Here is a 14,255-nt window from a genome sequence, read left to right as displayed (position 1 = left end):
ATCAGCCCGAAAAAAATGGGCCAATCAATTTAGATGAATTGTTATAGTTTTGAAGAGCCATTATTAATTATTGAATGGGAAAATAGAAATTGTCGAATTTAATTCTCGCCAAAAGTGTATTAGGGAATTCAAAGTGAAAAAGCATTACAGGGATGTATTTTTTTGTGTATATTAAATTGAAAAATAAAGAAAAAAAGGCAAAATCGTTATAAGTTTTGGTCCGAACCCGTTCTCAAATCAAAAAAAAACTTCTTGCAATCCAATATCGCACAGAGCACGATGATGACGCGACATATTTAATAACACCGAATCATGATTGTCAGAACCCAAGTCACGCGCATCACATCAGTCACCATCGCCATCATGGTGTATCGTCGTGCTATCGCTATCATGTTGCCGATACAGTTGTTGAAGAATCAACGGATGATTCAATTGTAACGGTCATCAGTAGTACACCGTCGATACGTGCAAATGAATCGCCAACAATACCAACAACACCAACACCAAACATTATTCTAACCAATTCGGAAACGGTGGAGAATGAGACGTACATTGAAGAAACATCATTACATGCAGCACGATCATTATCGATTAATAAATTAACAAATAAACCGGATGAGGCCGGTGTCGATCCAATGAAATTGTCACCATCGTCAGCGTCGTTGCCATCGCCATCGTTACTGACATCGCCAACAATTGCTCAGGCAACCGATTCAATTTCGAATTACAAGGAAACGGGTACGGATTCAATTCAAACAAAATCAATATTGTTTCAATTACGAATAATTGCAAACACGAATAAAATCACATCTTGGATCTTCTTGGGTTCATTCAATGGGGCATTCAATTATTAATTTAACCTAGTCTTTCCATTTAATATCGTTTGCCTGACAACTTAATGATATGTATACATGTCTTCTATGCTACACATATAGTAAAAACTCCCCAAAAAATGACTAAAAAACAAACCCTTTCATGATCCGTGCGTGATATATATTGATGGATGCAAACGTATGTTTTCAATTTGTCGACAATTCAAAAACGCTTTCGTTCGCATGGTATGGTGTCTTTCATTGATTATTTTTGTAATTAAATAGAATTATTGCTATCTTCAATTTGCAAGATAAGTACTTTCAAATCCAGAAGGAATGTTAACGGTCACTATAATCAAGTAACACCTGAATCGTAACGGAATCAAATAAAAACAAAAAACAAAAGAAAAACTATACGATGAAAGAGTTTTTGAAAACGAAACATATTGAACGGAAAGAAAGAAACAAAAAAACGCCTTTTTAATCATATCTAATATATGCTAAATACAACTAAAATTATTGCCTCTATTTAATACAAACATATTATTATATCAAATATCGCTCTGTATAACTGTATACTGTCCGCTCGAATCAATGTATGACAAATCGCCAACATTTCTTTTGCGTTCTTATTTATCATTTCTTTTCAAACGATTCGTTCGATAATAATGCATATACACATAAATGATGTTATTCAATGTGTATATTACGTATCTAATTTTAATGGTCAATGTTGTAACTTTTAGTGTTGTTGAGTAAAGTCGGGTTGTGATTTGTTGTTTGTCAAAGTTTTTCGGTTGTGGTCGTCTGTTTGGAAGAACAAATGGGCGAAAATTGACACAGTAATAATAACATAATGGACGTGATGGTGAGAAAATGTGTACAATAATTATGTATACGTTTGGTCACAATGCCGCTCAACGGCACCAAAAGTCACGCTATAGATATCTACCTCCTCTCTTGTAGAGGCGCTTCTCTTATGGCTGTATCTTTATTTCACTGTTCAAGCTACTCTCCCTGACAAAATGATGAATACATTTTTTTGGCGAATAAAAAAGTCTTAAAGTAAAGTTATGCTTGGAATGCAACGAATGATAAAGTGAACATGAAAAAAGTTTGAATATTCTGAAAAGTCAAAAAATCATCTAAAAAGACTACTAGAATCCGACGAAAGGAAAAAAAAAGTTTTTCTGAAAATTCCAACCATTTTACTTTTTGCTGCCTTGAGATTTGAAATCATCTTCGTTTCTTTTTTGCTTGACGTCACTCGTCTTTCTGAATATAAATACTTATTTCCTTAGACATTTTCATGGGGGAATAGCTTGTACAGGGTTGTCATGTGTAGCTTTCTGTCGTTATGCCCTTCTTCCGCGCGCTCTCTTTCATTCTATATCTATGCCAGTGTCATTGCAAGAAGAAAGAAGAGAGTATAATGCTTAAATTTGCTTTGATGCGCAACTTGCTAGCGAGCGAAAAAGAAAACTCGAACAGAAGTTGTTCAAGTGCATTTAAAAGTAAATCGACTCAATGTACTCATTATATACTCAAAAACTCATTCACCATATGAACTCTGTCATTCAATTTTTTTTATTGCGAATAAAATATCACTTTTGCTTGCTCTTTTCATTTGAAACATGCTCACACATACAAATACATACACACCTATTTCATGCGATGTCTTTGTTATTTCGTTGAAACTTTTTTTTACATTTATTTCTGTTTTCAATTCGATTTGTTTCGCTTTAATCCATCATCCCTTCAATTTCATTTTATTTTTCACATAAAAACACACTTGATTCAGACAATATTTGACAAGATTTTTTTTATTTCTTTTTTTTTCAATTGCCATCTTCCCTTTCCACAAGATGGAAAGGGTGTCGCTATTTGCAAAAAAAATAAAATACAAATAATATTTCTAGAATTTATATATCAATTTATATGACCAAAAGCAAAATGTTTATGTCATGTTGTTGTACTTTCAGCACAAAATAATAACAATAACAATATCAATAATAATAATTCACAAACTGGCATTGCCACGTCAGTGCGATCGGGCGCTGTAGTGACAACAACGATCACAACAATCGTTTCACAAAATCCATGTCAAACTGTCATCACTTCAACGTCATACAGTACAAATTCACTAAAGGCAACAGCAACAACAACGGCATCAGCCATCAATTCGCCAGTGGCGATTGCTGCTGTGGCCGCCGTTGCTGCCGGAAAGGCTGGAACATCTTCGTTCACCAATTTAACCACCACATGTAATCCACAATATCTTCGTTCAGTGCAGTCATCATCTTCCTATCATCGACGTCATTCGGTTTCAGGTACTGTTCATACACGCATACACACACACACACAAGCCGCATACCATTCGCTTTCGACATGGACGTTCTTCTTTCTTTTGTCATTTTTCGTCTAAACAAACATTACACAATATCGAATTCTATGCATGGATTCCATAACTCGAGCTATCATCAGTGCATTTTTTTTTTATATTATTATCATTATTGGCCTATTTTGCGGTGAAAATATCCGTTATAATGTAGACACAACCACCTGCCGATATAATATCAATAACGTAGCTTTACAAATTCACATCGAGATTGTTCTCGGTATTTTTTTTCTGTGTTTATTTGCTTCATTTGAATTTTCAATTTGCTCTTGCCATTGTTTCTGTCACATTTTCATTTGTGCCATGCAAATTGATTGTGGTTTAGAACTTGCATTTGAACATTTCCGTATATTCTGCAACAAACGAAAAAAATAGACTATTTTTATCAGCAACTTTATTTCCATTTCTATTTTAATTTAATCATAACTGATATTGTACGATTCATTTTTGTATTTCTCCTCATCGAACCGCCTATTCAATACGTTTTTTGTTGACCCATTCATAACATTCTATTGTTGTGAATATTCTTTTGTTTTTTTTTGTTGTTGTTGTTATTGTGGTTGTTGTTCGTAGTCAATTCCATTCTCTAGTAACAAATTGAATTGCATGTTGATAACAAAAATATTTTAAGAGAAATAAGAAAAATACTCATTGCCCATAGTCATTCATTTAGATATTCATTGCATTTTTCTAGTTTAATATTTAAAAAAAATTCTACAATAATAAATCGCAACCTCATATTAACAGAATGTGTTTCAGGAAATATGCTAACAATAAGTAAAAGTCAGTTTGTCAAATAACATCTATAAGTGACTAATCATCATTGATATCTTATTAGTATAAACCCCTTTTGTCCGTATTTCTCGTTAGTTATTTTTATTTTTGTTTTTCTTTTCTTTGACTTTTGTTTTCCAATTCGATTGGAAATGTTTGCAAATTGTTTTTTATTTAATTCATTTCAAATTTATTTTTTCAAAGTATATACGAATTGATTTTTTTTGTTTACATTTTTCGTTCATTATTTTGTTTTTGTTTGGTTTCTGTTGATTTTGTTATACGTATTTTTTTTCTCTCTCTTTCTTTGTTTTTACAGTAGTAGCTGCAAATAGTTTTTCAGTTCTTGCGTCAAATGAATTAACTGTATCACATCAAAGAGCATTTTCATTACCAATAACAACAACTGCTTTATTGACCACCACCACATCATCATCATTATCATCGCCAAGTGAATTAAATCCCGATCATCATTCTCATTGCAAAACAAAATCGCTAACCACAACAAATCCAACGCAAATGATGTCCGGTACTGGCATCACAACTTCAATGCAACAGCTCACAAAATCAAATCATCTAAGTTCCTTTCATCAGCGAACACGTTCGCTGCCACACACCGAAGAAGAATCACCGGTGGTTGTGGTTGATACAATATTTCCCTCATCGGCCGCATCGACATCGTCATTACATTCATCGGTCGAATGTAATGCGCCCAACCATCCATCGATGATTCGATCTGGTTTGGCATTCTATTCGAAAAATAGCATTTCATCGTTGTCATCGGTGCATTCGTCATCGAATTCATCCATAACGGCTGTTGCCGCAAATGAACTGAATGGTTCATCAATACTACGAAAATTGTGCGAAACGATGTGCACAACACGAAATGCGGACGGAAGTCGTAAACATTTGCCAACATGCTGTTTTTATCAAATTGATAAACAAGCGGCCAGCAATAAAAATCGCACTCATAAACCAATAAAAACAAATGATCAAAATTGCAATCGTTCAAACATTAACAACAATAATAACAGTAATAATCAAAATCAAATTAATTCGGAGTGTGGCGATTCCGCCTACCTACTGATGACATCATCATCATCATCGGCAAATCGAAAGGGTATGCACCATCATGATTCTATGGACTGTTATGAGCAACAATATAAACGCGACCATTCTATAACCACTATTACACAAATTCCATCCACATTCAATACTAATTATACGGAAATTTGCCCAAACACATTCGAACTCATTGTACCATCGATCATAATTAGTGCACCAAATTCATCTAGCATTGATCATATTAATCAAAACATACTTTCATTAACTGTTTTCCCATCATCCACCTCATCCGTAACAGCAATAACATCAACAACATCATCATCATCAGCAACAACAACAACAGTTTCGGCATTACGTTGCAAAGGCTGTAACTCGCACAGGAGTATGTAGTATTATCGCAAATGCAATTCAAAACTTCTTCGTACACATAATGAATAGTATAATTCTCAACTCTTTCTATTTCCTTTCTCTTTATCTGTGTTCGGAGATCTCTCTCTCTCACTCTCACTAACTTCATCTCCAATGCGATATTCATTAGTTTCTCGTATTACCTCAACTAGTTTTACCGTCTTCTTCCGCTTTGTTAACAACAACGATTTAATTCGCAACTGAGTCGAGCGGGAACGGAAGAGTGTTCAGAACGTGATCTGAAACCACAAAATATCGTTGTTTTGCGAAACGGAAACCGAACATTGTACTTTGCTTATTTTATGCTGTCGACTAACAAGCTCTCCTTTTACGTAATTTTTCTCATTATTAATTTTTTTCTTTATTTCGTTCTTGAATGCCGTTCTTCTCGACTCTATTCCTTCTCTCCCTCTCTATCTCTTTCGCTCTCATCTTCTCTCTTTCCGACTTCTTTTCAACCGAGAGGAAGAAAGCAAGAAGATGACAGCGAAAACTAAAAACGAAGAAAAAAACTTTTAATATTCATATTGTCTAACATGAGCTGCAAATCTACCACATTTATTCCAAGCGTATGGATCATTTGTTGTCTAACAATACATAATTATATAAATAACTTATAACTTTTCGTTTCATTGAGTTTCCGAATTTTCGAAAGCGAAACCATTTCAAATTCTGACTTGTGTTCTATCTGTCTGTGCTAAAAAAAGAGCATAAGCAGTAACCAAAACTAATCTTGTAGTGTACGTTTGAAAAATTAATTATCAATGAATTTGCGTTCAGTTCGGTGAATCTGCCGATTCGAACGGTTGAATGAAGTTGAAAAAAAAAAATGAACGAAGCGCCGTCATATATATATCTAACACATTCTATTCACGTTGTGAATTCCAATTTTAATGCCTTGACTTTTGGGCATCTTCAATTTTTATGATTATTAGCTAGCATGCTTTGGGCTTCCATTCGTTAAGACTCATAAAAAATTGATAGTTATTTCTTGTATTATTGCTGCTATCATTGTATAATATAACTGCTTACTTTATTGCATGATTTATTAGTAGTTTTTGTCGAAGGAATAAAAAAAAGAAGAGCGAACTGCCTGTAAAATAGTCAATGTTGAATTGGGTTTTATCTGTTTGCATGCCTTTTGTTGTTGGATCACTAATATTTGCATATAAGTACTTTCAATTTAAACAAAACGATCGAAATATTTGACTCATCTATAATTTGTTGTGCATGTATATTGGGAATGTCAAGGCAATATTTAATGGTTGCGTATGTAGTATATAATTTTAGTTTTTTTTTCTTCATCTTAACTTTTAAATAAATTATAAGCGAACATTAAAATTAAGAGTTTTGTGATGGATAATTGAAAATTTTTGTTTATTCATACAATAAATTTTTGTTCCCTCAATCATGCGTGTTTAGGTTTAAATTTACGCGATCGATGCGGTAGTTTGCCAACCCATAATCGAACAACCAGCGATGGAACGGCTCAATTGATTCAAAATCAATCGATGCCACCACCACGTACCATACCATTAGCGATAACTGGACGTCCGCATTCAATGTATACAAATAGCTATCGTCATAGTCCACCAGTGAATTCGAATAATGGCAGTAACCATCAACCGGTGCCGTTGAGTCCAAGGTAAAAAAATAAAAGATTCGTCGTGTACAAACGTGTCAAAAATTAGAATACAAAAAAAAAACAATGCGTGATTAATTGAAAGCGAAATATATAGCGATGCATCAAACACCATCTAGATTACATGTTATGCAACGATAATCACTGAAGAAACAATCCATTGACAGAACAATTCTAATCGATTATACACATCGCTGCTAAACGAAACTCATTAAAGATTAAATCGAAACAAAGTCGTAATTATTGGTAGAATATATCTGATGGATATACTTTTCGCCACGTACAATTAGAAGCACACAAGCTTGATTATTATTAAAATGGACGATATCCCCATTATTATAAAAAACACATCGTTAAATGTAATTACAAAATAGGCAATTTTAATAACATTATTGATTTTCCGATTTATTCCGCGCAAAAGTTTTCAACTTAGCATACAATTATTACAGAGTTTAAAAAAAAAAACCTAAAACTCACACACACAACGGTTTTCTTCAATTCCCCCATTTTCCATTGATACGTTGTGTGATTGCTGTGTGTGAAGTCAAAAGGTAAACCGCACCGTTGTGAATTTCAATTAAAAACCGATTCTTTTTTTACAAAAGTATTGCGTGCGCGTTGTGTTCTTTTTTATCAATTGAATGTGAAAAGAAAACAAAATTGAAAAATCAATGGATAATGTTTCTAATTACTGCTGTTACATGGTTGAAAAACGTTCACTTAACGAAGCAAAAAATGTGAGAAGATCTAATGTTTTATTCACCGATTCATTTGATATGCAATTAAGACAAACATTGGCAGTATAATTATTATTGATAAATGCTTTGCCATGAATTATGTAAATTTTTCGATGGTTTGCACTTCTGTTTTGTGTTAGTTTAAAAGACCTCCGTTTAACATCGAAAATGTGCTCCTTTCAATGAAAACTTTTCATACAAAATTCAATGGCAAAGAATACCACAAATGCCATTTTTTGTTTGTTTAAGAATTCATACAGCACCATTTTATCCTTAATAATTAAATAATTCGTTTCTTTATTTTTATATAGCTTGAAAACGTTCTCAAAGAGTTGTTCGGAAAGTGATGGATCGTCGTTAAGTATTGATGAGCCAGATGGTTGTTTTACACCAGACGAAAGTAATGGATTCCCAGTTAAAACATACAAGTAAGTGGTTAATGAGAAAAATAACATCTATTTCACCCAATTGCTTCGTCATCAGTTTAAAATGTTTTTATAAATTAATTAATGCTTTTTGTTTCAATAACTATTTCGATTTCAGTCCATGCCCATCTGGATCTGTGATACCTGAAGAGAATGTTGATGAGTTTGTAATACCATCCGAACAAAATATACCAAATATAAATGGCCTTCGTATGGGTTCAAGCAGTGGATCACTGTCATTGCCAATTCAATCTCAACAACAGCAACAACAATATCGAACAGAGAGTCCGCAGTCTTCATACAGTCCATACGGAAATTCACCGGTTATTGATCAACCAAATCACACGGGCTATATGATGATGTCACCCGGAACAGATTACAATAAAGGGTATGTAAACGTGTATTGCTTGATTTCTGATGGATTTTTAATCGTTTTCTTTGTGCATTTCAGAATGTTTACGGGAACAAATTCGTGTGCACACAGTCAAACATCAAGTTTGGCCGAAGATTGTGTTGATTCGTATGTACCAGTTCAAAGTGGTGTTCGGCCAATGGGCGAAGAGTACATCGATATGGAACAAAATCATCGTCATGCAAACAATACAAGCAGCATGAGTTCGGCTGCATCGAGCTGTAGCATTACATCGGGCACACCATCAACTGATCTGCGTTTTGCCGAATATCAACTCGACAAAGTCGTATCACATTTTACACCCGACGATGATGATCCAAGGTAAGTGCCATCAAATTCCATTTTAAATTCAATAAGAAAACAATGACGTACAAAATTTAATAAATTTTCATTGGTTACAGCATGTTTCTTGAGCGGCCAATTCGTGCATATTCGGTGGGAAGCCGTTTGGAGCACAATAAACGCAAGATGCGTGTTGATATGCTATCCGCTGAGCATAGCAACAATACAACGTCACGAGTACGAGCATTTTCTGTGGGATCTCGTGCCAAAGTGGCACGATCTGATCTCTACCGAGGCTTAATTAACTCAACGAATTTACTGAAAGCAAATAGTCAAGATATTGCAAATTTGAATACAACGATAAACAACAATAAAACGTCTATCAATTCAATGCAAAAAAATCAAAATGCATTGAACAATAATATTACATTGACATCGTCGACCAGTGGTGATAGTTCGAGTGATGTGAATAAAAAATCAAACAGCTCCCTATACTTGACAAACGGGCCACGATCAACGGTAAATATACATAAATATTGAATATTCATTAATTTTATCTAAATCAAAAACTGTCAATTTTTTTCAAATTTCATTGAATAGGAGAGTTGTCATAGTCTCAACAATGCCAAAAGCAACTCAATCGATCCGATGGATGATTTGATGGAAATCGATTTTACGAAAAAAGATGATGATTCATTGTCGACCGATTCAAGCTACGATCCAAAGCATTCAAGTTGCTATGATCTTATGGAAATTGAATATCCGCAAAATGCAAATCAATCGGATAATGGAAAGAGAAAAAAGTCTGCATCAATATCAGGAACGTCATGTTTAAAAGAAGCAATGATGACAACACGTGTATCACAACCGGTGCCCATTGCAAGACGCTCCAACGATGGTCCCGACAGTGATGGTTACATGTCAATGAAACCAGTCGGTAGCAGTGATTCAAAGCACAGCATAAACAGTTTGACATTTCAACGTGGTGGCGCAAATCCATCATCAAGTATGTCATCGTCACCAACCAAACATGTCAATCGAACGGCTAGCATTTCATCGCCCGGTTCAATGCATCGAACCATTCCGGTACAGGCGCGAACACATCAAAATTCAATTGGCAACGATGATTATTTGAACATGAGTCCGGTAAATGTACGCGCAACGGTTGTATCTAAAATTTCTAGTCAATTATCACAACATCAACAACAACTCCAGCAACAGCATTTGCAACAACAACACCCACAACAACAACAACAACAAACGCAACAGCAGCAAATTGGTATGCATCACGTAGGCTCTGGCGGTGCACCCGATGGCTACATGGAAATGTCATGGAACAATCGAACGACAGCAAATAATTCAAATAATTTAAATAACAACAACAAAGTTGGTCATGTTATAATGGAACGAAATCGTCAGTCATCCTCGTCATCGATATCATCATCAAATGAATATATCGACATGAATTTTGGTGGCAATATACCACGTACATCGAGTGCAAGCAGTGATTGCAGCAGCACAAGTAGCATTGAAATTTCCACACATGCCATTGAATCGCGAAATAGTCGCATACGTTCACTTCCAATTACAATTAAGAAAACACAATCTCAGCCAACCAATGCCAAGACAATTTCCAAGCAAACAATTGGCACCCAACCACAAAATCATCCAATCATTCATAGTTTTGCCGCGTCCAAAATGATTCCGCCAACATTTTTAAGTTTAAATACAAATCTTAAGTCGACAAGCGCTCAAACATCGTCCGATTCGACGAGTGAATGTAGCATTACAACGCCAACCGGTGATTTGACATCGCATAATGCATCATCATCAACCATATTTCCATTCAGTCCGAATAGCCCAAATAACGGTGTGAATAAACAAATCTTTTCTAGTCAATCAATGCAGTTGCCTTGCGAAGAACAAAATCGAAAATGCTTTGTAGACGGAACGACAGGTAAATTATTTACTTGAATTTTGTTTGCAACAGACGTCAGAGTTTGTCTTTTTTTGCTTTCGAAATTAATAAAAATGTATTTTTTTCATATTCAACAGGCACTTTGCGATTATCGGAAAGTGAATCAGATCCAACGACACCGTCTGCATTCCCAGCCAACAGCGCTACAATCAAACCAATCATACCGCTCGATGTGCTGAGCAGTGATTATGCTGACATGACAATTGGTGGTAATTCAAGTAAATCTATACGAAATACGGGGCCAACGCTTAGTCCAAAAGAGAATATAAAAAAATTGAAATCGTCATTTTTCGGCTGCAGTAAAATTGACGAAACAAAAATGGAATGTACAAGTCCCACTTCAAGCTCAAGTAATCCAATCAATATTGCATCAACAATGACGATAACGACAGCGACACCAACGAATGTCACAACAAATTCCAAAAATTCAACATGTGATGAAGGTGATTACACAATCATGAATCCGGTAATGAGCAAACGTATCGTAGCACAACAAAAACAACCACAACAACAACAACAACAACAACAACCACCTCAATCTCAAGTGCAACCCGCACAAGCCACTTTTCCATTGAAGAAAACGGCACTTGTCACAACCAACAATGATCCGGACAAAGTGTTGGCCAATACCCAAGTCAAAAATAGTATCGATGGTTTCAAACCGATTACCTCACGCGCTGACAAAGAAGTGTTCCAACAGAGTAGTAGTAGTAATAGTAGTAGTAAGTCTGTTTCAACGGCAGGCACGTCATTCAGTCGTCAACATTCGGCACCAGTTGAAAAACAACGAAAACCCTCCGCTGATAATGGTGGATATGAATTACTTGAATTAAGACCAAGCAGTTCATCACATTCAATGGGTGGTGGTGGTGGCAGCAGTGGTGTTGGCCGAATTGTCCGACCAAATTCAGTAAATAGCGAAAAAACCACATTTACACCGTTGCATCGACCCAATTCGGCAAATAGCGAACGTCAATCAACATCCACATTTTCGCTTACATCAACACCGTTGAACGAATTGGGCACACAATCGGTATGTTATACTCATTTTCATTGTTTTCGATTCGGAAATTTGATTTAGTCATTAATTTGTGTATTTCACTGTGATTTCAGGTGCATTCATCATCATCAACATTATGTGGCAGTGGCACCAATATAACACGGCCATCATCCTCGTCGCTTTTATCGTCGGGTTCAGATTATAGTCAATCGTCTCGTCCGTCATCCGTTATTTCGGTGATCGAACAACAATTGCAACAACAACAATCTGCTCAAACAACACCGACAACAGTGTTCACATCACGGCCACCATCTGTTAGTTCTGAACGTGAATTACATTATGCTAGTCTTGATTTACCTGCATGTTCCTCAACCGCTGCAGCTCCATTAGCCAATAACAATACGGTAGGAAATCTTGCATCAATTCAAAATCCAATCACAGGCGCTGAAGCACCCACCTTCACATATGCACAAATTGATTTTGTCAAAAGTAACGAAAACTCATCAACAAATAATAATAACAACAATAATAATGCTTAGAGAAACAAACGTTTCCGATTCGGTAGGTGTTAAGCATTGTAGCTAACGGTACGCACCGCTGTAGAAATGAGAAAAAAAAATGAGCGGTAACCGCTTAAATGGGTTCAAAGACGAATGCCTAGTTTTTCTTGCAAATTGGGTCATTCCATTTACGTAGGGAAACGGAAAAGAAATATGTCAACGAAAATGTGGGGAAAAAGAGAGAAAAAAAAGAAGAATTTAGCGAAATTCTATTGCTTTGCTAGTGTCCAGAAATGAGGTTCTTTCATATTAATTGAATGAGCATAATCCAAAACGGAGACATGCAAGCCTTTGATTCGATTTGATTTTATTTTTTTTTAAGTGGAAAAAGAAATGAAAAAGCTTTAAAAAAACCAGTTTTGCGAATTGCAATAGACACACACACACACACATGCTATTATCCCAGTAATTAATTCCCGTGTATGTTATGTGTGTTTCAAACGCATGTCACGTAAATATCATTCGGTTATCTATTTTTATACGATTTTTACTTTGTTTTCATTTGTTTCCCTTTTTTTCACTTTATTTTTTTTAATTTCTTCAAGTTATTTTAATCTGAATTGGTTTTCCTTTTCAATGACACTAGATCGAATTTATTATGAATTTGCATTGTAGACAATTTTTTTTATTATTTTTTTTTTTTTTGAGCTACGTTCTAGAGAACGTTAAAAGAAAACATATTCAGTCTAATTCAAATCACATAAAATTATCAAAATGTGGAAATAGAAACTTTTGTTCCTTTTTCGATTAAATATATTATTGTTTTCGTTTTTTGTTTGTTTAATTGTTGCAAACAAATACACACAGACACACATACACACTCACCAATGGCCCTGAAAGTAAGTTTATAAGCTCATCGATGATTTTTTTTTTTTAAATATATTCTTTTTGTTGTTTTAAAAACAATAAAAATGGTTATTATTTCCATTAATTTGTATACGCCACATAGCATAGCTATATATTTGTCCCCGTGTGTTCGATACATGTTTCTCTTTCTCGGGTGCGCACGTGTATTTATTTGATCGACTTTTATGCCAAAATTTGATTTCATTTATGAAAATGAATGCACGATTCCATGGAAACTTTTTGCATTTGTCCGATGTTGACAATAGTCAAAAGTTCAGCGCTTGTTCAATGCATTCATTTTTTGAATGATCTCAAGCAATGCGATCAGTCAATGAAACAAACAAAAATCGCGTGCGCAAACACACATCTATTTAATTGTCATAATAAGAGCTAGCTAAATTGTTTGTATTGCTTCATGAGAAGATGAAAGTGAAATTAAAATTAAGTTGTAGCCGTAACAAGCTATAGAATTATTTATAAAATGAAAATCATAAAACGAATAGACGTTATAATTTTCTTTTTCTTTAAAATTATGTTTGTTTTGGACGCGAGTTGAATGTTAGAGTGAGAGAGAAACATAGTTGTGTTTACATTTTTGAAGTACAACAACTATTACAATGTAATTGAAATGAATAAATTATAAGTAATTTAAAGAAAGTACTCTTTTATGATTTTGTTTTTTTTTTATTTCTCACTTTTTTGTTTGCATGTTTCTTTTGATTTTCAGTTTTATGATTATTATTTTTTTCGTTAAAAAATGGTTTGTACCTTCTTTTTTGAATTTTTATTTTCTTAATTGAATATGATTAGAAAAGATTTTTTGAAAGAGCGATTTTAAAGTTTCTGGGAAAAGTACACTGACAAAACTAAGGTTATGATTTTGACAACACCGTGTTGTAAATGCTTACATTCCAAC

The 14,255-nt window shown here is 34.6% G+C and overlaps 1 protein-coding gene across 13 annotated transcripts in view; it reads left to right on the top strand.

Annotated features, from left to right (window-relative positions):
- The window catches only part of LOC116338347 (homeobox protein 5), a 41,268-nt gene extending 27,269 nt beyond the window's left edge, over positions 1–13,999 (top strand). For 3 of the 13 annotated variants that reach the window (XM_031763534.1, XM_031763535.1, XM_031763536.1), the window contains exons 6-16: positions 274–738; positions 2,795–3,142; positions 4,304–5,431; positions 6,880–7,102; positions 8,148–8,264; positions 8,380–8,649; positions 8,713–8,994; positions 9,075–9,474; positions 9,556–10,912; positions 11,011–11,966; positions 12,047–13,999. In XM_031763534.1, the coding sequence (XP_031619394.1) occupies positions 274–738; positions 2,795–3,142; positions 4,304–5,431; positions 6,880–7,102; positions 8,148–8,264; positions 8,380–8,649; positions 8,713–8,994; positions 9,075–9,474; positions 9,556–10,912; positions 11,011–11,966; positions 12,047–12,472 (5,972 nt within the window). In that variant the 3' untranslated portion in view covers positions 12,473–13,999. The remainder of the gene's footprint in view (positions 1–273; positions 739–2,794; positions 3,143–4,303; positions 5,432–6,879; positions 7,103–8,147; positions 8,265–8,379; positions 8,650–8,712; positions 8,995–9,074; positions 9,475–9,555; positions 10,913–11,010; positions 11,967–12,046) is intronic. The other 10 variants (XM_031763538.1, XM_031763537.1, XM_031763539.1 and 7 more) reach the window with 10 other exon arrangements.
- Positions 14,000–14,255: the final 256 nt, after the last annotated feature.

The sequence above is a fragment of the Contarinia nasturtii genome, unplaced genomic scaffold (assembly GCF_009176525.2).
Source record: "Contarinia nasturtii isolate CC-2019 unplaced genomic scaffold, AAFC_CNas_1.1 Cnas_scaffold_350, whole genome shotgun sequence".
NCBI classification, from domain to species: domain Eukaryota; kingdom Metazoa; phylum Arthropoda; class Insecta; order Diptera; family Cecidomyiidae; genus Contarinia; species Contarinia nasturtii.
The sequence above is the reverse complement of the archived record's forward strand: the minus strand, read 5'-3'. Positions and strand labels throughout refer to the sequence as shown.